Raw genomic sequence first — 21951 nt, forward strand, 5'->3', positions numbered from 1 at the left:
TTGCAATTATTTTTCTTAAACTGTGCCTCTGAACAGCAAATAGACATAAAATAAGAATGAGTTTAAACCTCCATCCATCCATCCATCTTCCTCCGCTTATCTGGGACCGGGTCGCGGGGGCAGCAGTCTAAGCAGAGATGCCCAGACTTCCCTAGTTTAAACCTATTTAACCTATATAATAACCTATATAATAAACCAGTCTGTCAATAGATCAAAACTTTTACCAACTTTCTGCCTTGTTATCTGTCGTGTACACTTTGGAGGAATTGTAAAGCTCTCAATGCCTCTTGATACAGTGCAATGTCAGCATTGGTTTAAGAAAAGGTAATTTTTACTCATGTAAGATGACTTGAGTTTAGAAAAATGAAAAATAAATGACCTAAAAAATGTATTCGAATTGTTTGCATTTTAGCAACAATAGAGGATAAAAGAGGCTCCAGAGTCTCAGGTTGCAGACCCCTGATATAAACTATAGGTTGTACCTGCACACCACCAGAACACGCGTTTTAAAAGCCCCGGCTTTTATCCCTCACAGTTACAGCGCTGTAAGTTCTGTGATGTAACTGAAATGATGAGGGTTTAGAGAAACCTCCAGAAACTGAGCAGGCAGATACAGCCCACCATGGTTGACCGTCAGGAGGGTGAAACCTCCATCATTTCTAACAAACAATCTTTTCGTCTAATCTCAGCCGCTGGAAACGACACGTCTTCCCTCTACACTGCTGTGTTCGCAGCAAATCACCAGAAGCTGCAAGTAGTGCAACATCAAGGCTAAGCCAAGGCCATGCCTGCTGTCTAATTATGGGGACCCACCCCTCTAGGGGCGGGGTACGCCTAAAAAACACACCATGCAGGCCTTGTAATCTATCTAATTATATTCCAAATGAAATCACACATGGAGATGGAAAAAATAAACGCGACAGAATTATGGCAATGACTGTTTAATGCTGATAAGAGGTCATACACGTGCCATAACATCAACAGTGTAATAACATTAACTACAAAATGTATATAATGTGTTATTTAATTGTGTTTTCAGTCTACATATACATAGGGAAACATTCATTTATATACAAATGTTAATTTTATTTTTTTAATTCTCTTGAATCACAAGCTTCAGAACTGGCAGGATTGCCGCAGCGTCCACAATCCAACATTCTGGTTTGAACTCCCTGCTATACCAGGAGTGCTGTGTTGATATGTCAATATCATAAACATAAATAGAGAATCTATATTTCTTTAACAGATAAGTTAATGCAACTACAAGCGTCAACATAAAAATGCTAAAATGGTCTACATAAAATTTTATTAAAAGTGAAGAACCGTTAAACGTACCTTCTGTTTTTTAAAAAAAAATCTCATCAATCAGCTAAAGGAAATACAAAAAACAAAAATTGTACTTTGACATGATCGAGTCCTCAACAAACAAACATCCCGCTAATAAAAAGGTCAGGTTAGAAACCTTTTTCTTACCAACAGAATGGCACAAAACGCTTGTGTGATCAACGCTGAAAACTGAACTATTCTTCTGTTCCGTGATCAAAATAATCAGCGTGAGCAGAAACCAGATTCGGATTGTCTCCACATTCAAGCAGCAGACAAAAAAACTGTGTAACGCTGAAGAAAGTCCAACAGAATTATCCTTTAAATGATGGACAGATGTACCTTAATTTAGAATCATGGATTATCCTGATGGAAGGATTTTATACATTTATATATATATATATGAAAGCATCACATACAGTTGCATGAAGTCAGACACGCGCGCACACACACTTCTTCCCCTGAGACTGCTGTTGTGCTCAACTATCTTATTAGAAATTAAGGCTGATCACTGAAACTGAAAAGACAAAATAAGGTGCCAGTAATGCCGAAGAACCAGAAATAAAACACAGACACAGTATAAGGGCCTTGTTTTCAGTGCATTATCATAACTAGAATAATCACAATGTCCATAAACAGTCATTGATCCCTCTAATTAAGTTAAACGCAAATATAAAAGATTAGAAACAGGATTTTTCGGTACGACCTTCTGTAATTGCTTCATTTGGAGGCAGAGATAGTGCACACACAGTGAGGAGAAATAGTCCCTTTTCGGTTCGGTATTCTCATTACTGTCAATAAATATCTCTTGGCTATAAATAACATAGTAAAATATAGTTCAGCTACTGGTATCGTAGCAAATATTTGAGCGTAGTCTATTACACATAGGAGTTTGACCTTAAAATGTAAGGAATCAACGTGTTAAAAAAGACAAAAATATGTTTCAGCATGCGATCGTGTCTTTATAACTCGTTTTTACAAACCATTTAATCTGATCTTAAAATGACATTAGAAGGATGTTAACAGTTTGTTGTATCTGCTACCTTTGTCGTTAATCACAACCAGATCCCCTTCTGGAGCTGGAATAGAAGGAAGCACATTTGAAATCTCTATTGAGACAAACAAACAAAAAAACACCCTCCTTTTGTGAAACAGATTAGGTCTGATGCTACGTTCACACCGGGCTCGAAAATCGCGCATTCAAGAGGCCGCTTCCAATGACGTAAACGCGCGTTTCGGGCTTCCGCCAAGCGCCAACCGGTTGGGGAAAAAAAGCTGAAAGCTACGTTCATACCGCCCTCGGCAACGTGAGTTTAAGCAACCACTTCCAATGAAAAGTCTATGTAAATGTGTGTAAATTTAATTTAAGGTCTCCGCATTTCCATTTCACGCATTTCCACGTAGCTGCCGAAGCGTCTACGACTGTTTTTAGGATCTACGTACCATAAAACCGGTATTGAATGTGCGTTGCATGGGTGGCATCCCTTTTAATTCATGGAAGTACCAACCGTTAGAAAATTAATCACGGGGGAGACATTATTAATTGCGGTTTGTGCCGGGCCAGAATTCTGTGACACCAAATCTTTCATATATTGGAATAGAGCTGTGAAATGCAAAGCCAGGAGCAAGATTCACGAGATTTGCACCGCTTCGACATACCGCACCAAGTCTCTTCCAACTGTGACTTGAAGGCGCCACACAAGCTCAGTGTGAACGTAGCTTATGGTGTTTTCCAACAATGCTCTTTTTTTTGGGGGGGGGGCTGTAACTTGTTCCAGAGGGACTCTACTTCGCTGAAGGAAATGAATATCTTGAGATGTTTGCTTAGACCATCTTGTAACACATAAATCGTTTTCTTCAACATCCCCATGTACTTGCTTAAAAGAACAAACAAAAGTAACCTGCAAGATAAAAGTTCTTTGGGTGATGCACCGCTGCCAACCCTGATTGATCAGGTCTCTTAAAAGAAAGGGGGATTGTTTGATACTTTTGACACGGAGGAACAAGAGGAAGAGGGACTGCTACATCAAAGCTGGGAGATGGAAAGTGGAGATACATATATAAATAAATAGTTCAATAAATACTTTCAATGTACATTTACTGTTCAAATAGTGTCCATTGTGGGTGTTCCCCATTAAGTAATCTGGAAATTTAGCAACAACAACAACAACAAAAAAAAGTGATGATGTTAGCACCCTAGCATTACCATTCAGTGCTACTGCGTTTATGGGACGGTGCAGAGTAGTAGACGTGAGGGTTTCATAGTCTGGTTTGAGCTTCAGGGATATAGATCTCAATGCTGTCTGCGCTCTCGGTCGTAGAGCTCTGACGCACCGACGCGGCACGTTTGGCAGCTAGCAGCCGTTTGCGAGCCTCCAGGCGCTGGCGCTCTGAGCTCTCCAGTGAGCGGTCCCTAGCCAATGGCGGGTGGTTCTTCAGGGGTTTCTTTGGCAAAGGAGGGGGCATCTTTCTCTCCTGAACAAGATGATAGATAGTCTTATAGAAAAACAACAACAACAGTGAGTCCTAGGAGCGGGTAGCAGCTTAACACAGGGATGAGCGACACACTGCAGCCAGTCTGCGTGAGGGTTAGAGTCGTCGGCTTAATGTGAGAACATGCGATTATGGTTCACAGTGGCAGCCATTTGTGTGGGGTAAGACAGTACGATGATGGCCATTGCGTGAGGTAAATGACCATTGGAGATAGACAGGCCCCAAAGGTGCATGGCAGGTAGAGTAGCTTCTCAAAAGCAGCTCACTGTTGACAACAGAAAAAAAACACACAACACAAGTAGCGGCGTCAGGCAGGCAACATGACAGTATGTAAAACTCATGTCCATGCTACAAAAAAAATGCTTGAACAAGTACACAATCATGACAGCATGCAGGTTAAAGCACATTCCAAATAAAGTCTGAGGTCGGGTAGTTTGATCATTTAAGACTCTCTAATTTGCACCTGAATTTCTGGGGGAGTCAAAGGTTTCCAGTTGTTGGCTTTGAGTTGGTGGAGTTCATCAAACTTCAGGCTAATGTTCTCGATGGACAGCTGGAGCATGTCCCAGAAACCCGCCAGGTCCTGGGAGACGGGTCGCGGGTGTGCGTTTGGGTTCTGATATACACATGAAAACAAGCATACAAACACAGGTTGTTTATATGCTTAATGGGTCATTCGTAGTGGCATGACTGAAAATGTTTACCTTAGCATGATAACGAACTGATCACAGGATGGCATGCTTCTCTAATAAGTGAGCATTTTGGGCTTGTATGAATTAAGATCTCTTAGTTGATTTTTGATCCTTTAACAAATCAAACAGAGGAGTATTTACCTTGTTTGAGCCAAAATCAGAAAATGAATAAATCCTCTGATATCAGATTTATTTAAATAAATATAAATTTAAGTTATATTATATTATAATTTATTATTATTTATTATATTTATTATTTCCAATTATAAAAAAATGTTCTTTTAATTTCAAATGATGAAGATTCCTAATGATCATTATCTTTTTGATCTATTGTAAAAGCATTCTTGGTGGGTTTTTAATTGCAATCTAATTGTATCTATGCTGTTTTTACCCAAAATCAAAAAAAATCTGTGTTGTTTTCTAAGACATAGTTTCTGTAGAGAGGCAATGGTTCATTAAAAATTCATCTCTGAATTGTGGGCGGGACTGATGGGATAGAGTATTCCTGCACTTCCTGTAATCCATTTGTGTAAAGTTTCTAACATTACTAGTACATCAAATATGATTTTTTTTTGTTCAAGGTGATGCTTAATTAAGTGGGGTTTTAGATTTAACAGTACATTGCAAATTAGTGACATAGGACATGAAGGGGTTAAATCACTTAAAATCTAATCTTGTAGAAAAAAAAATCCATTCATCAGCAAATGTGTCAAATAATCATGTTTTTTTTAAAGGGCTTACTACATAACTTGTTTGTTTTTTAACACAAATCAAAAAAGGTCTTAATGACATCTTCGGAATTTAATGCCCAATTCTTAATAAAGGAACAGAAAACAATAAGTGGGCACATTATCAAACTATACAGTCAGATTTAATGATAATGTGTTTATCTGTGGTTTGCAAGTGCTCCTGCTGTCGATCATTTAGAGGATTTTTCATGAGAAAGGTGGCAAAGATGCGACGTTTGTACCGGATGCATAGTAAATGACTGCTCGGCTGGCCTGTCAGCATGATTTGTGCAGAATGATGTCAGTGTTAAGGGGGGGAGGGGGCCGGCTGTTGGATGGGGAGGGGGGGGGGGGGCATGCAGAGGATGAGGTGACACATACCAGATTCTCCTCACACAGCTCCCGGAACTGCTGGAACTTCTGGGACATCAGCAGCTGGGCGCTCCCCACTGCACTGCGGATCTTCCCCAGGACTGCAGAAAGACACAGACGCACATGCATGCGCACACGTGCACAATTCACAATGCAATTACTCGCAGAGCCGCATACTGCAGGCATGTTGCACCACTCTCAGAGGGAGCTGCATTAGTAATGCAACAAGAAAAGAAAAAAGAAAAGGATATGCTAGAATCCTCCTTTATTTGGGGCCGCCAAACATTTTTTGAAGTGAAATATTCTAGAATTCCCTCCAAAAATAGAAGTTCATAAACTTGCAAATGAAAATGCAACATTTACGGCATGTGAAGATCCATAGTAGTAAACAAGTCTCTGTTGTTTGTTATTTGAGATAACGAAGACTACACAGCATAACCCGATTCATGCATCCCTGTAGACAGAGGCTTCAAACGCACACATCCAAAACATGAAGCCGGTGGAACCAGAAACAGGATAGGGGGGGGAAAATTAACCAAGTCTTCATTCCCTCAAAATATGTGCATCTTAGGATGCATGTGTGTGTGTGTTTGTGTCTCTAGCGTGGGATAACCTTGAGATGCCCTCCCTGTTTTCCCTGTTTTGTGCAAGAATCTTTAGCCAGAAACCAAAACATGAGCTGCACAGGTGATGACATTTCTGCAAAACCTGAAATCAGCTGCGCAGTGAGGACTGCTGCCAGAGGCTTGTTTTCTCTGTTTGATCTCGTGAGTGTGTGCGTGTAAAACACAGAAAAGTGCTGCTGCAGCGCTCCTTCAAGATCAAATAGTTGCACCAAAGGAGCACTGAGAGAACGTGTTTGCATGGGAGATAGGTATACACATGAGGCTGAGGCCAATTGATAACTATGCATGGTATGTCTGTGGAGGCCAAAGGGGATGAGACAGGAACAAGCAGCTATTGTGGTTCAGCTCAACAAAAAGCTACACCCTCCCAATTAAGGATGAAGTACCAAGTAACTGACCAAATTTCCCTGTACAGTGATTTTTATAATAATCGAGGGATTGAACTCACTCTCATCGGGTAGTTCGTGCTCAGTCTCGTCTTGCTCCATTTGTCTGCACCAGCCCTCCATTCGCTCCGTCTCGGCCTGCAGCAGCTTCAGGAACCAGCGGCCATCGCGGGGGCACACAGATCGCACAGTGGTGTCCGATGGGTCTGTGTCTGGCTCGGGTAGACTGTCCATCCAGGGGTCCGGAGGGGGCAGGATGGACGGATTGAAGCCCATCTCTCCGAGGTCGTCTATGGCACAAGCGTGGTAGTGGTTCCCGGAGCCCTGGATGCTAACAGTGGGGGTGGCGGCATCTCGGGAGTGCTGGCGTGGCATGGTGGCACAATGACGAGGAGGCAGCACTGGAACATCGGCGGGGTCATCGAGGTCCGCCTGCACAGCTGTGGTTACGCTGTTGGAGCGCGTCATTCGACGGTGGCTGCAAGAGGATGCAAGAGCACAAGATAAGACCTTATTTTGCCCGTGACTAGTGTCCTTCTTTAAACAGAAGACAATGGACGTTCTTTCAAGGCAGAAAACTGTGATCACAGCGATCCCATCACAATCTTGATGAATAGCTTTGTGTCTGTGTTTTGTCACCTGGCTCATTCAAAAGCAATAGAGCTTGCAATCATCTGTCACATCTCAGGCCCTGCTTTGGAGATGAGGTACACACAAAAACAGACATACAAGCACGCGGTTTTACACCTCTGCGTTGCTGCTGCTTAATACTTGCCTCTGAGAGTTTGTGCTACTGCCAGCCAGGATTTGCTAAGTCCCCATCCCCACACACACACACACACACACACACACACACACACTTCTTGTCCCAGCTGAAATACTCAAAGATTAAAAACACACAGCCACAGCTGGCCCCAGTTGTTTTGAACTGCTCACCACCCCATTAATAAATAGGATGTGAGAAGGGCGCGGGTGTCGGGTTTGCAGAGCGGGAAATGGGTGGCCAATTTAGTCAGCAGGTTAATTATTGGCAGTATTTCAAAATAGAAAAAGCCAGGAATCGATTTACAAGTGGTAGAATAATGCAACATTAAAAACCCACTCCAATGAAAATTGTTTTTTTATTGTTTTTAACAGGTTCTTGTGGCATTTTTTCATGCTGGAGGACACACCTGAAGAAAAATTAAGATCAAAGTTGTATTTTTTAAATATTTGTTTGTCGCTGAGAATCAAGAGCAGACAAAAACAGCCCATATTTGTTACGTAGAAAATATGCTGGGTGGGCCACTAGCTCCCTGCTTTGCTCCATTCTGATGAATCCACTTGTAGACGACTAGATCCATGCACGTCTTTGTTTTCCTCGTCTGAGCTGGTATCTGACTCAAAACTGTATGGGTGGATAGCTCCAATATTGCTCGCCCCCTTTTTTTAGCACTGGTAATGTTAGGTTGGGGTGGTGAGAGACTGTAAGTTTAAACAGATGGATGGCGGGAAGAGGGGCCAGGCTTACTCCATCCCAACAATTCTCAACTCGAATTGAAAGGCGAGAAGTTGAGAGTGGGGTCATCTGGACCCCACAAGATAGCATAAAAATTAAGAAAGATCAAAAGATGATCTGAGTGCAATGTTAAATAAAGCATCAATGTCCACTTCAGTGTCAAAATCCTGGTGCACACACTCCTTAATCTACTACTCCTATGCCAAAACAAGGCTGAGCTGCTAACCTGTTAGACGTTCTGTCTGACTCAATCAAGTCCAGAGTCCTCTCACCCATGAACCTTACTTTGACCTGCCTGCAGTCACGACACACAAAAGATCACAGCTCTATCACTCCCGCCTCAGCCCATCTCCGGACTCTCAGTCCTCCTGAACCCTTCATCTCCACTTCCCCTCTTCTCATTCATCTGTTCTTTCCTAAGCAAGAGAGTAAGGAACAAGGGAGTGGCATCGGGAGATCAAACAGAGCGTGCATGTGCTTTATGTGTGCATACCAGCAGCCCAGTGTGTGAAGAGCAGTTAAAGAGTAACTCTTCTGAGCAGGTGTTCGCTTTTAATGACCTCAGTCTGCTTTCTATCAGCCTGCTAACAACTTCCTGCAGGGGCAGAAGCAGGCAAGGCCAAACACAGCCCAGACAGACAAAAGACCAAGAGGGACACAGGCTTTGAAAGAGAAAAGTCAAACTAGAGACTATAAAACAAGAGGTAGAAGTAAGGAAAATACAGAGAATCCATGCTGTATCCGAATTCCCTCAGCACTCCCTAACCCCTAAAAAACTGTATAGTTTAGGGCTATCCAGTGCCCTAGATTTCAATGCAATTCAGAAACATGTACACTACATTTCTTTTTTTAATGCAGAATATAACGTCACCCATTTGTAAAAGTAAAAACCTAATAAATGTGAACATTTTACAAAGTCTATTTATAAATCCACTGTGTTGCGATGATGGCAACATGGATAATTTAAAAAACAAAATAAACGTAAATACCTTTTCTTTCAAATGACAAATCGCTCAGACACGATGCATCGTGATCTTTATTCGCTGATCTAGTGAGCATCGATGCACACAGGTTCTCACAAAGACTTCGAGGAAATTTCCAGGGCACTGGATTTTGGAATTGTAGATTTAGATACCCCTAAGAAATGGTGAACGCCCTAAATGGTGCACTAAGTGGTGAGGGAATTCAGACACAACCTATGTATATAAAACATCTATCTCAAACTACTTAAAATAATCTGATCAGTTTAGTGAAACTTTTTCAAGTTAGTGTAAAGAAATGCCTTAAAAGGCCTATTTCATGCTTTTCTTAAGCTTTCAGAATAAACTACATCCGTATACTGTATATGATAATATATTACCTTTGGCACACTAAAGAATAAATTTTTATGAAATATTAGTTATTTTCGCTGATATTTTTCCTGCCTGTAAGTAAAACAACTTGATCAATGAGGAACTGGCTTTTACTCTGTGTGGGTGTCGCCCATTTCATGACGTCAGCCTCAAAAACAAACAACATCCAAACTTTTGCAAAGATAGATGTGCATTTGTGCAAACAAAAAGAAACCATTTTGCTGATTACCGGTAGCTCCGGTGAGAAAGTAGGTGTGTGTGTTAGCGTGGGGGTGGGGATAGCAGTGCAGGCTCTTCCTGGAAGGGGCTGTTCTCACTGTTCTACATCACAATTTTGTGGATTGGGAGGGGCATTATGGTACAATACACTTGAAAGCTCAAAAAGAGGATGTTGCATGGTATTGCCATTTTTATCCAACATTTTTTGTTTAAGACTGTGGTTTTCTAGGACAGTTTCTGTGGGCGAAACTGTGCAGAGTATGCCTTCCCTCATTTCCTATAATCACTTTGTTTACACTCTCTCCCGCTAGCCAACAACTCTAAATCAAAGCATGTTAACGTTAGCTGTGCAAGAAAAATGGCGACCAATATCGGAGCGATTCAGCCGTACAGTTTTGATCAAGATTCCATCGTGGACGAGGAAAACAAAGACGCAACCAGTACAAGCTTTTTCAAATGACATTTGCTCATCTGCTCCTGGTTCATTTGAAAAAAGAAATACTTAGAAATGCAGTCTTGATCTTCATTTTCCTCATATGTGTCCTCCCTTATCAGAAAAATGCTACTTGAACATGTTAAAAACACCAAAAACACTATCTTCGTTGGACAGGGTTTTTACGTTTCTTAACATCTGCAGAGAAGTCGGTTCAGATTGCATTTTCTGCAGATGAAGGCGTTTTGCAGCATTAGCCAGATTACAAACTGTCAATCACGTATGATAATACTTACAACTGATTTCATAGTTGTGCATAGAACTAAGTCACTGCACATGCTCTCCATGTAAACATTTCTAAAATGTATCTTATCTACAATATTTTATCATTTCACGAAGCCCATCGAGACGACTGTTTTTGTGAATTTGGGCTATATAAAAAATATTGAAACTGAATTGAAATTGAAAATACTATAAAAACCATCTCAATATTTTTATACTATGTTTCCAAGCCCTCCAAGTCGATCCCAGTTCAAACACCAAGGTGAGGTTTTGAACTACTGTTGAAGTGTGTAAACACACACACAGACAGGAGGAAGACTGTAGATTTACAGACACACTGTCTGGAAATCTAACGTAGGGGGCAGCATGCCTAGACCTCCCAGGTGGGCACATATACCCATTCACACATGAAGCATGCCAAGAGGTAAACAATCAAGCGTGCACCAACAAAAATATCATCTAGTCTTCAACAAACATTAACCCGAAATAATTTATTCGGCTGCAGCGCGGTACGGCCGACTAGAGGCTGTGTGGATGAGTTAATATTTGGCTTAAGGAGTTGGAAGCTTGGTTGGTCAGCTGAGAACTCCCTCATCAGAAATCCCCTTGCATTCCCTGACACTGTGCTAGTCTGTGTTGTTGAGCCTGGCCTCTCTGTGACCTTTGATTAAAGCAGAGCTCTCTTTGATTTCAGAATCAACTGAACTGAATCTTAACCTGCACTGACCCACTGGGTTTGCTTTCCTCACCAAACAAAGTTGCCATTGTGACAAGTTAAATGAGAGCGTGTAGAAAGTTCTTAAAAAGGCGAAGTGTTGATTTCATGTGTGACAATGGAAGTATCCAGACTAGACAGCTTTTCCTACAGAAGGAACTGTAGTTGACAGCCCAGCAGTGTCTTTCAGAGCCAAATAAACCAATAAAACAACATCTCCTACTCTCTCCCTCCCACATTCACAAACACGCAGCCTCAAAGTAGTCTGAATCACAATGACTTGAGCAACAGATGGCTGTCAACTCACCCCCTCCACCTTCTTAGCTCTGCCACATCCTCTGGCCCAGCTGTCGCGTGGGGCCCCTAGCTGAGGGGACTTTGACGCCAGCTTCCCTTGAACTGGGGACAGCTGCTTTTGGGGCAGCCAGAATGGATATGCTTTTGGGAAGGGTTGTGGGCAGTGCAGATTACAAACCTCTCTCTGTCTTCATAAGTCTCGTCCTCTGACTCAGCCCTCCCCGAAGACATGTCTAAATTATTTTTTCATTCCTTCTGTTATCTATGCGTGTATCCACTTACCATCGCTCATCCTCTACTTGAATTCCAATTGACTGGAATTTTGACTGCTCCTCTGCAGGCCCTTCGTCCTCTGGGTCCACCTGAAAGGAGGAGCAGGTACGTACTGTCAAACTTTAGTCTTCCGACTTTCAAAACTTTTGTTCTAGGGACAAACCTGGATCCCTATGGAGAGGCACTTGCGGAGCGCTTCTCTCTGTGCCTTTGCATCTGCGCCGACATGTGCCACGGCAGACGTGGTAGCTGTGGCAGTGATTGTGATGGTGCTGTTGGTGACGTGTTGGCTAGCAGGACCGTGGACCTGAGCATTAGCCGCCTCTATGGCTGCTGTCAGGGCTTTCATGCTGTCAATGCTCTCTGTGGAGTTTGACAGCCCCGGCTGGGAGGTCATTCCCGTTCTCTGGCCGGAGCCCCCATCCATGTATGCATCCTGCGCGGACTCTGTGCTGCTTTGGGCTGTGATGGATATGAAGGGCTTGGAGGGGGTTGTTCGTGGTGGGACCGGTGGGGGAGTTTTTTTGTATGTAGTGATGCATGATGACACTGCAAAGAGGACACAGAAAAAAATAACCAGATATAAGAAAACATTGGTAAATTAAGACTTGAAAGTTCTAAATAACCCTCTGTGTAAGTAAAACTTCCTGACTTTCAACTTGAACTTTAAAGAAAGCAACACGAGTAAGGTCCAGTTTTCTTTTGGTCACCCAAAGACATTTTTACAAATCTTAAACAGTTCTAGGTCATTTCCAGAGGCTCTGTTTTTGTGGTATAGCCACACTTTCCTTCTGGGGTCAAATTTACATGACAATCATTGAGGAATGTCTACCTTCTGAAACCAGCCTCCAGTGGTCAGTTGAAGAACTGCAAAATTTGGTATTTTTCTGTTTGCTTTAAATTGTACACAGTTTTGAGGCTCATTAAGTCTTAATATTGACTGTTGTGCTCCTCCAACTGTTGTCACGTTGACTATCATCATTTATCCATTTTTTTAAAATCATTATTGGTTCAAAGGTGGATTTACAAGTTAAAGACCAAACTTAGCTGAATTTCTGTTGAATGTTCTGCTGAAAAGATTCATTATCTTTTACATCAACACTGATTACTAGGAATTTAGGGAGTAAATCCACTTTTCAGTGAGTATTTCTAACAGAAAAGCCATACTAAACATGCATGACCTTCAGCTAGAAATCATAACTTTGTTTAGACTGCACTGCCTAAAACAGAAAACAAAATATCATGTGGAATAACAGTGAGGCACACAATGAAGCCTGTGAGATTTTCACAGCCCTTTTATTTGATTGTTTTGGATAAATTATCAGAGCAGAGGATGAAAACATTTTTATTTCTTTGTAAATTTGACATAAAACCTCTCTGCAAGTTCTTTCACACAACGAAAGTGAGCTGTTCACCCATTTGGCCTTAGATCCACGTGCTGTAGACAAACGCACGGTAGATTAGGGCCAACTTTGACAAATCAGAGCCGCATCTACAGTAGTAATAGGATTAGTATGTCAGCCACTTGACCCACTGATCTACATGGTTAAGCCCTTGACACATCTACTGTACAAATCTAGAACCATTTGATAGCTGTGACTTCATTCGGTTTATGAGCCTTGCTGCTGTTTGCACGCATAATTTAGCACAGATGCTAAATTATACCACAGGTCAGCTGGAGAGCTCTCCAAAGGCTTTGCAGGAGCTCTAAGTAAACATCTATTTTAAAAATCATCATGGTTGCGCTCAGTAACACACCCCGTCCTTCCGTCAGCGCTCTCTCCATCTCATGTTACAGCTACAGGTTCTGAGCGGACAATGGAGGCTCTCACACACTAAGTCAGAAGCCTGTCTGTGGAAACATGCCAAGAGACAAAGAAAAACATGACCAGTCTACAGAGGGACGAAAACAGTCATCTTCTAACAACATTATGGTTTGGAATCTCCATCCTGTGCCGTTGCCATCAGCCAAACTAGGCCGCCTTCCCTCTGCTCTGCAGAAAAACTGGGACAGGGGGTTTCCTGGATGTCTTTAATCCCCACAAAAGACAAACATCCTACCGTGGTGAGATCAGGGCTCCGTGTGTGGCAGACAACTGTTGCTCAGCGCACGCAGCCACGTCTAAAACTAATGTTGTCTTGTTTGCTTTGTGCCTTGCCATTTCACTGACAGCAACTCAGAGGTAGTGGAGGTGAACGCCACCGCCGCCCTCCCACCTTCTTCCCGTCTCTCCGGCAGAGATTGGAGGATTCCCGAAAAGATTTCCGTCAGGTTTTGACAGGCTGGAAAGTTCTCAGATGTGATGAGCGCTGCAGCGAGATGAGATCACTTAATGTATGCGCCTTTGATGATGGCACAACGAGCCACAAGAAAGACGAGATGGATGAGTGTCATATTTATTGCTTTAGAGATACTGGATGTGCAGGAATCACTGCCAAAGCCATTTAAGCAGATCGTCTAAGCCTTCACCACTGTCTCAACCTCCCATAGGGAATTTGGTGCACATTTGGGGCTAATCTTCGTCTAGGTCGTAGAGTACAAACTGACACAAGAACAAAAACACACACTCGGTGCACACATGCACTCACAAAAAGGGACTGGGTGAGGTCCTGCCCCTATCAACTACAGAGGTTCAAAGAATAAAATGTCAGAGCTTCTATCCCCTCAAGTCATCTAAAAGTCACACGTGTGTGTGTGCGTACACCAGACGATGAGATGTGTGCACTCTCAGGCCCACCGAGGGGTTAAAGACGGTTTTCAGTCGCCCCACAAAGCTCCGTATGAAACTGGAGACGAGGTGCAGTCCCCTCCTAGCTGTCACCGTGAAAGCCAGACACTCCAGAGAATGACAGGGGTTTCGAATGCCAAGACAGGTTAGCCAAACACACCCAAGAGTCAGAACATGCCCACGCACACAACCCTGGAAAGGCACACGAATAACACTGACACAATCCCGCTTAATGTTTCAACCTCTCCACATCAAGGGAGACCGCAAACATCCTGTCCAAGATACACTGTCCATCCATCAGGGACTCCAGTCAATAAGGTGGCGGTCCGTGCATGGCACTGGAAAAAACTTATTCTAACAGAGGAAAACAAGTAAATCCTCTAATTTGATTCTGGCATGAGGAGAAAACATCTGACTGAAGCAAATGTTCTGATAAGGCAGAGGCCAAGTTTCCACTTTCCACAAAAATGATAAGAACAAAAACCTGATCCTCCAGCACTCGTGAAAGCATTAGACAGCTACACTACCCCAGACCTCCCACACATAGACAGTCAAGGACAGAGTGAAACAGGAATGCCACACAGTAAACCCTTAACAAGGAATGTGGGAAAAATCTCTTTGACAGACGCAGATAAACACTAAAAGAAAGCCTTCCTTCCATCTCACACAGTTTGGATCACTGACCAACAAATAAATGCTCAATATCTCCTAAGAATATAACTGATTTTATTCCTTTCCTCCCACAAGTTTGAGTGCAGCCTCCTGTGAGGGGAAGCTCTGTCAAACCCCTCTTTGGCAAACACTTCAAAAGTCCATTTGAAAAGAATTTCTGCTTCTTCTCCTCACCCCTGGTCTTGATAAAATCAGAGAATCCCCCTCTTCCCTCACCAGAAACATTAGTTCCTGTGGCCCTCAGAACAAAAACAGACGTGCGGCCCACTTCTCTTTTTGACCCTGCTGGTCACTTTCTACAAAGGTGTGTGTTATTTCTATAAGTAAATCACTTTGATCTCGCTAGACAGACTGAGGGCAGACAACTGCACTGCAATCTCTAATCTGTATATCTGTGTGATAGGCCACTTCAAAGATCACAGTTTTCCTTTTGAAAACAGCAGCAAGCTCCCCCTAGTGGACGCCAAAGGGGAAACGCCGCCTTCGTTAACATCAACACAATGGCTGGGGAGGAATGACAGCTGAGCCCAGCTGCAGTGTGTTTGCAGCGTGGGGAGAGGGCACGGGAGAGGAAGAGCTGAATGAGACCTATAGGAGGAGGGGGGAGAGGATAACTTTCCGTCTGCTGGCTCTGTCCATATGTCCGTTTTTCTCTTTTCTGACAGTCTGCCCAAACACGCACGCTCACAATCAGTCACACCAGCGGAGATCCTTTTGTTACGCGGTGACCATGGCGACACATAGCGACATAAACTCTGCTGGACGATTTGGCGTCTGCGGACCATTTGTTCGTCTTGCCAGCGTAAACCGACACTTGGCTGAAACCTCCATGACTGCAAAAATATACAAAACGAAGCAACTAGCATAACTTCGACATGAAAAAGAACAAACTAGAATATAGGTGTGAAAGGATATTAGGTAATGTTTTGAGCCCTGAGGCTTTGTGCAGCTGATTGTGAACTTTACCAACCAGTTTACCTTGGATAGCTGTCAAAAACAAAGGCTTGTCTCCCAAGTTTCTGGGACAGAGTCATGAGATGACAATAACACCACATCAAGTGACTGTGCCTTCAGCAAAAGGTTCACACAGTGTGAAATTACACCACAACAAAGCAGCACTACAAAGAAACAAGAAATACACATCGTCACCTCCAACAAGTCAAAAAGCAGTGGCTTTATTTTTGGATTCAAGAAACGTACGCACGACCTACAATGGCTGTGAAAAGCCCCTCTGAGTCACCTGAGACTCAGCTAGTCTATAACTGCCAGCCAGCAAAGGTCAGAGGTCACCGGCGAGGGTTTCTGCTCTCCAGATGCCTGAGCTCTCAGACACAATAGCTCACTGTGTTGTATGTGTGTGTGAGCAGAAGGGGAAGGTCTGAGTGCCTTTCAAAGGAGTGCATTTGGCATGCCTGCGCACAAGGAAGTTTTGAACGCAAATGCTAGAGGATTTATAAACAACCTCAGCATTTCTTGAGATAAAACTGGGGCAACGACACGGGCTGGGTATATGTGTGGTTACAGTGCCCCTTCTGACAGAAACCAGTGTTAACAGCTGGTAGCTGCTCTGACAGGCTTGCGAACTGCAAGATAAGAGTGTGTTTACAAGCATCCACCAGACAGCTGCCCTCTGTTAAGCAATAGTCGCTTAACCTACTTTGCAATTACCTGAGTTCAAATGGAGGCTGGTTACCTGCATTCCCCTTTTATGGTTTAATGCTCTTCAGTTACTCTGACAACAGAGATAATGTGGAGTTGATCAAAAGCAGAGCCTTGTTGTGATTTTAGGCCTTAAAGATTTAAAAGTTGGAGTTTTTATTATTTATATTATGTTTGTAGAGCTGCTGTTAGTTTTCACTAATAAAAAAATGTGTTTTTTTTCTGTTTTGGAATACTACATTAGACCTCCAAGGCGGTCCCATTGTTCTCCTCTTCTGCTAGGAAAGGGCTTTACCCTAACCTGTCCACAAGAACATGAAGAGACACATCCATGTTGTTTCTGTCCAAAAGACTTGCCTCCAGGGGAATGAAAAGAAAAAAGGGAGAGTGCTGCCAATTGGTAGGAGTGGGGAGCTACAGCAATGGGAGAAACCTGAAGGGACAGAATAAGGCAAAGAGAAAGAAAGGAGGGAGCCTGACGTTTCCTTCGATTCCTGTACATTCCAGCTGCTTTGTGGGGCATAAACTGGAGCATTAGCCCCTAACACTAGAGCTAACACGCCCACACATCTCACGCATGCTTTCACTGAACTCATTTCCCACAGCATGGCTCACCGACTGACTGATACTTTAAGAGATGACTGGCTCACTGCGGAGTCACACATCAGATGTGCCGGCAATTACAGCATGAGCAACTGTAGCCAGTCAATCATAGCCGAGGACAGACTCGCAGAGCGCAGAGGCATCAGTAAGTCATTAAAGGAAGCTGGATTTGTGATTAAGGAGCCAGCAGAAGGATCTGAATGTGTAATGCGTTAAGCATGAAGGGGAGACGAAGAGAGGTGCTGAGTTTTGGTGCTCAATCGTTTTGTTTATGACAGTCCACTTCAGCTGGTGCCTGCCAGACTAAAAATACAACCAGAGCCATGTTGCCACCACAGAGTCTCCGAGTGCCAAACACAGCTGTGTGATAAAACATGACTGTCCACTGGAAGTGGAAGCCTGTGGAGTCGCAGCCAAGCGCACAAAGCAAAACCTCAGGAAAAAATGAACAAAAAACAAAAAAAAAACGCCCTGGAATTAGACTTGAGGGCTAAAGCACAATGCTGCTGTCACGTCATTACATGAAGGATCACTGCTTGGTGAAGCTGCTATTTACATATAAATGCACGAGTGCGGTGAAAAGTTCACCTTCTTTTGCTTCGTGAGGCAAATTAGAAGGGGATGAGGAAAAAGTATGAATTGGAGTAAAAAAAAAAGAAAAGAAACCCTAAAAACGGGTGAGTCGTCTCTCCCAGGAATTCTTAAACATCAGAGTGGAGTGTTGTTTCTCAGTCCAGGGTTTTCTTTCCCCCTCCCCTGCATTCCTTCCTGCTTTCCCCCTCCTGTTTGACGTTCTTTGTCCTGACCACTTGCATATGGAGGGGGGGGGGGGGGGGGGGGGGGGGGGGGCTAATCCACTGCCAGAGGCACACTTAAGCCATCTGGGCCCAAAACCAAAATGTAAGGCCTTGTGTGTCTCCTGTACCAGAAGAGGGATGGAGCAAGCAAGCAGGGGAGATGATGGAAAGTTCTGAGAGGGAAGAGAAAAATGGGAGGAAAAAGGAAAGGGGGGGTTTGGAACAAGAACAAGGGTATATTGGTGCATACTGGCTTTTGTGGTTTTCTAGTCCTGACCCTCTGACCCCATACATCCTGTTGAAGGAGGTGGAGGCTGGAAAGCAGAGATGTTAGATATTCGCTCCTGTGTTTGTGCGCAAAAAAAAAAAAAAGCATGTACCAGCATAAATATAACTAACTGCAAAGATGCTACATAGCTCCGTCTGTCTCTCAGGTGTGACTTTTCTCACCCTTCTTCCCCATCTCCTTCCTGTGTGTTTATATCCACTCCCTGCAGAATCTGGTGGGGGAGGAGGAGGAACAATAGCCTCCTCGACATTCCCACTCTCCTGCCGAGAGCAAGTGTTTGTCTCCTGCATTCCTTTCCCCATTCATCTTTCTCCTTCTCTCCTCCTGAGAAGAAGAAGAAAGAAAAAAAAACTCTTCCTGCTACTCTTTACACGGGGGAGGGGTCCGACGGGGTCTTAAAAATCTGAGTGGAATCGGCCCTCCTCCTCCTCCTCTTTCCTCTCGGTTTTACTTGGTTAGTGGAGCAGCAAAGCTTTAGGAAAGGGAGGAGAAAGAGGAGACACATTCTTTCCCTCTCTTGCAGGCTCTCAGTATGTACTCGGGCTAAGTTGTGGCTTACTTTTAATGACTGGTTAAAAAAGAAAAAGGGATGAGGGGGTGGAAGCTGGTTCTCTTCCCCGCCGGCCGCTCGCACACAGGCCCGCTCAGTCACACACAGAACTGTGGCTGAGTCTGGGACTTTCACAGAGGAGTCTTTAATTTGCACTGAGGCCTGGCCTCCCACACTGCACAGCCTCAACCACCCATGCACCAATCCTCAGAGCCTCTCCAACCCCCCAACCGCACAATTTAGCCGCCTAAAAACTTTCAAAATTCTGCAACAACCGGCCCAAATAATATGTTTTTCTCCCTTTCAATAAGCTCAAACTTCCAGTCCCTCTTGTGTGTTTTTTATTTCATCCCCCTGGGGGCTTTACGTCTGCAGGACCTGCCCTGCCCCGCTTTAGCATGCAGGAGCCGCGAGGATCATCCACAGTCAACACTGAGGAAATCCTTTCAGGACTTTGCTTTTTCCTTTGCTCTCTCTGATGCCAAAACACGAGCAGGAAGCGCCGGGGTGGGAGGAGTGGTGGAACCCCCCCCTACCTGACAGAGCAGCCCCTGTCCACCCGGCGTGAAGCACCGCGCGGCCCGTTTACCCCTCGCTTCTTTGGAGAGCAATCCAGAGAGCAAACTGTTGGTATGAACAGGAAGCTACTGTGTGTGTTCAGAGTGCAGACGGCAGCCGTGCCCTGCAGCAGCCATTCTTTTGCTGTTTGCTGGAGTTTTGTCAGCTCCTCCACAAACACCCCCCCCCCCACCCACCCACCCACACACACACACACACACCTCTGTCTTAACTTAATTTTTTTCAACCAAAAGCAAGAAGGGGGGGGGGGGGGGGGCAGGAATGAATGACACTCCAGCCTGCACTTCCTGTGTCAAAAGATATCCCAACGGCTCTCTGCCTCCCTAAATGGGTGTAATCAAAGCATTCCGGGCCCTCAGAGGCTGGGACCAATTAAGTCGTAAGTAAACACCTAGCAGCCACTAGAAGAAAAGCTTTGAGTCCAGAAGAATTATCCTTCTGATTGTCTTTCCGTCTGTATGCCTGTACAGGCAGGAAGTTACTGGTTGTTCAGGTTACGGAGGGACACAATAAACATGGATAGAACAGCTAAAGACCAATGATAATCATGTTTTTGTGGTATCAAATTGTTCTTAAAATGCCTTTTTTTTATTCAAATTGTTGAGAATCAGGGGCAGATGGAAAAAAAGCCAATTGGAAAAGCTTGTGGCAGTAACGTAGATGCTATAATCAGCGGGCCACCAGCTCCCTGCTGTGCTCCATTCCGATGCATCCAGTGGTGACAAACAGATCCGTGTGCGTCTACGTTTTCCTCATCTGAGCTGGGATCCGGCTCACACTGAACGGCTCTGATATTGCTTGCCATTTTTTTTTGCACAAGTAAATTTAGCTTGAGGTTGTGAGGGGCTGTAAGACAGCAGGAGAAAGTGCCAGTGGTCCCGCCCACAACTCAGAGATGACTTTCTGCCTATGATGACTTTCTAAACTGTCATAGAAACCGTTAAAGGCTTTTTCATTTTGGCTGAAAACATCACAATTCGGTATAAAAAGACCACTGGGAGGGCTTTTTCAATAGGTCAAAAGATGATCAGAGCTCTTTCTAAACTCACAATTGGGAGACAACTAAAGAAAAATGATGCCGTCCCACAGGCTACGGTGACACCTAGTGTGGCGTTTCATATCGCAAGACCCAAAAGAAATAAAAAAGGTACTTTTATATTCCTTGCAGATTGAAAAAAAGGAAAAATCAACATGACAACCACAGATGTCAGATGTTTAGACTAGAATTGCTTCCTCTGGACCTCTTTATCTGATGACGGGCATCTCAAGTGCCTGGTGATCTGTATAAAAGCGATTCCGAGACTTTTCCAATCGTGTCAAGGAAAAGGGCGACAGTGCAAGTTTCCACTGGTTGCATTCTCAGACAGTCATGACAGAACGGAGTAATTACTGTGCGGCTGACACACCAGCATGGCTACGATTTATCTCCTCCAGGAAGAGAGATAGCCAAATCACAGTTTACCCACATCGAGCTCCCAGTTCAGGCTTGATCCCGCAGCTGCAAAATGGGGAAGCCACCCACAGACACACATGTGCACCCACCCTCATGCTCAAACAGCCGGCACAGCTGCCAACCACTCCTGGAAGCGCCGTCTTTTTCCATCTTATTTCACATGCGAGCTCTGCATGCGCTAGTGTGTCACCACATGCCTTGACCTGGCCCTTGTTTCCTGTCAAACACACCTCCCCGGACCATCAAAGCGAGGGGAATGACAGCATTACGCAGGTGTGTGTGAGAGAGAGCAGCTCAGAGCATCAAATAGACGGATGACACCGCAGTGGTGTTTAATTTACATCCCTCTTTGAATAATAATTCCTCCTTGGATGATGGCAGCTTTGATCCACTGACACACAGGTGTCGCTCAAATGCAGAGGCGTATGCAACTAAGACAAGGCTTTAGCCTGTAATTAACGCTAAAGCAGAAAATAAAGCGGAGTGCAGGTATGTCTGAGTGCAACCAAAGAACAGACAAGGCAGGAGGAGTGAATGCTGGAGCTCAGAAGAGGATTCCTGCAAAACGCTCTCAACAAAAATTAATTTTCATTGCTTGGAGACACAAATAAATCAAGTTACAATGCCGGCTGTGATTAAAAAGAAAAGTACCAAGATGATTAAACTTCTAACATCTCCATTACAGACAATAATGCTCTTATTGTAAGAGATACATGAAAAGTAAAAATATTTAAACAAAGTTTCAATGTGAATCTAATGAGTTGCTGCAACCCTTTTGACCTAAAGCACCAAAGCTTTAAAATAGGAGTCTGCCTCCCTCTAGTGGCCAATAAAAACTGAAACATTTATTCTAATAGAACTAGATTCAAGAGATAAAAACAGCATTGAATTTTACAGTAAATATAAATAAATAAATGTTTTGTGAAAACAT

The 21951-nt window shown here is 43.7% G+C and overlaps 1 protein-coding gene across 5 annotated transcripts in view; it reads right to left on the reverse strand.

Annotated features, from left to right (window-relative positions):
- Positions 1–925: 925 nt before the first annotated feature.
- The window catches only part of dlgap1 (DLG associated protein 1), a 100302-nt gene continuing 79276 nt past the window's right edge, over positions 926–21951 (reverse strand). For 2 of the 5 annotated variants that reach the window (XM_023949937.1, XM_023949938.1), the window contains 6 exons: positions 11853–12238; positions 11699–11778; positions 6683–7098; positions 5618–5709; positions 4280–4432; positions 926–3819 (listed from right to left, as the gene is read on the reverse strand). In XM_023949937.1, the coding sequence (XP_023805705.1) occupies positions 3583–3819; positions 4280–4432; positions 5618–5709; positions 6683–7098; positions 11699–11778; positions 11853–12238 (1364 nt within the window). In that variant the 3' untranslated portion in view covers positions 926–3582. Of the gene's footprint in view, positions 4082–4279; positions 4433–5617; positions 5710–6682; positions 7099–11698; positions 11779–11852; positions 12239–21951 lie in introns of all 5 variants that reach the window. The other 3 variants (XM_023949939.1, XM_023949941.1, XM_023949940.1) reach the window with 3 other exon arrangements.

Source organism: Oryzias latipes, chromosome 20 (assembly GCF_002234675.1).
Source record: "Oryzias latipes chromosome 20, ASM223467v1".
In the NCBI taxonomy this organism is placed as follows: domain Eukaryota; kingdom Metazoa; phylum Chordata; class Actinopteri; order Beloniformes; family Adrianichthyidae; genus Oryzias; species Oryzias latipes.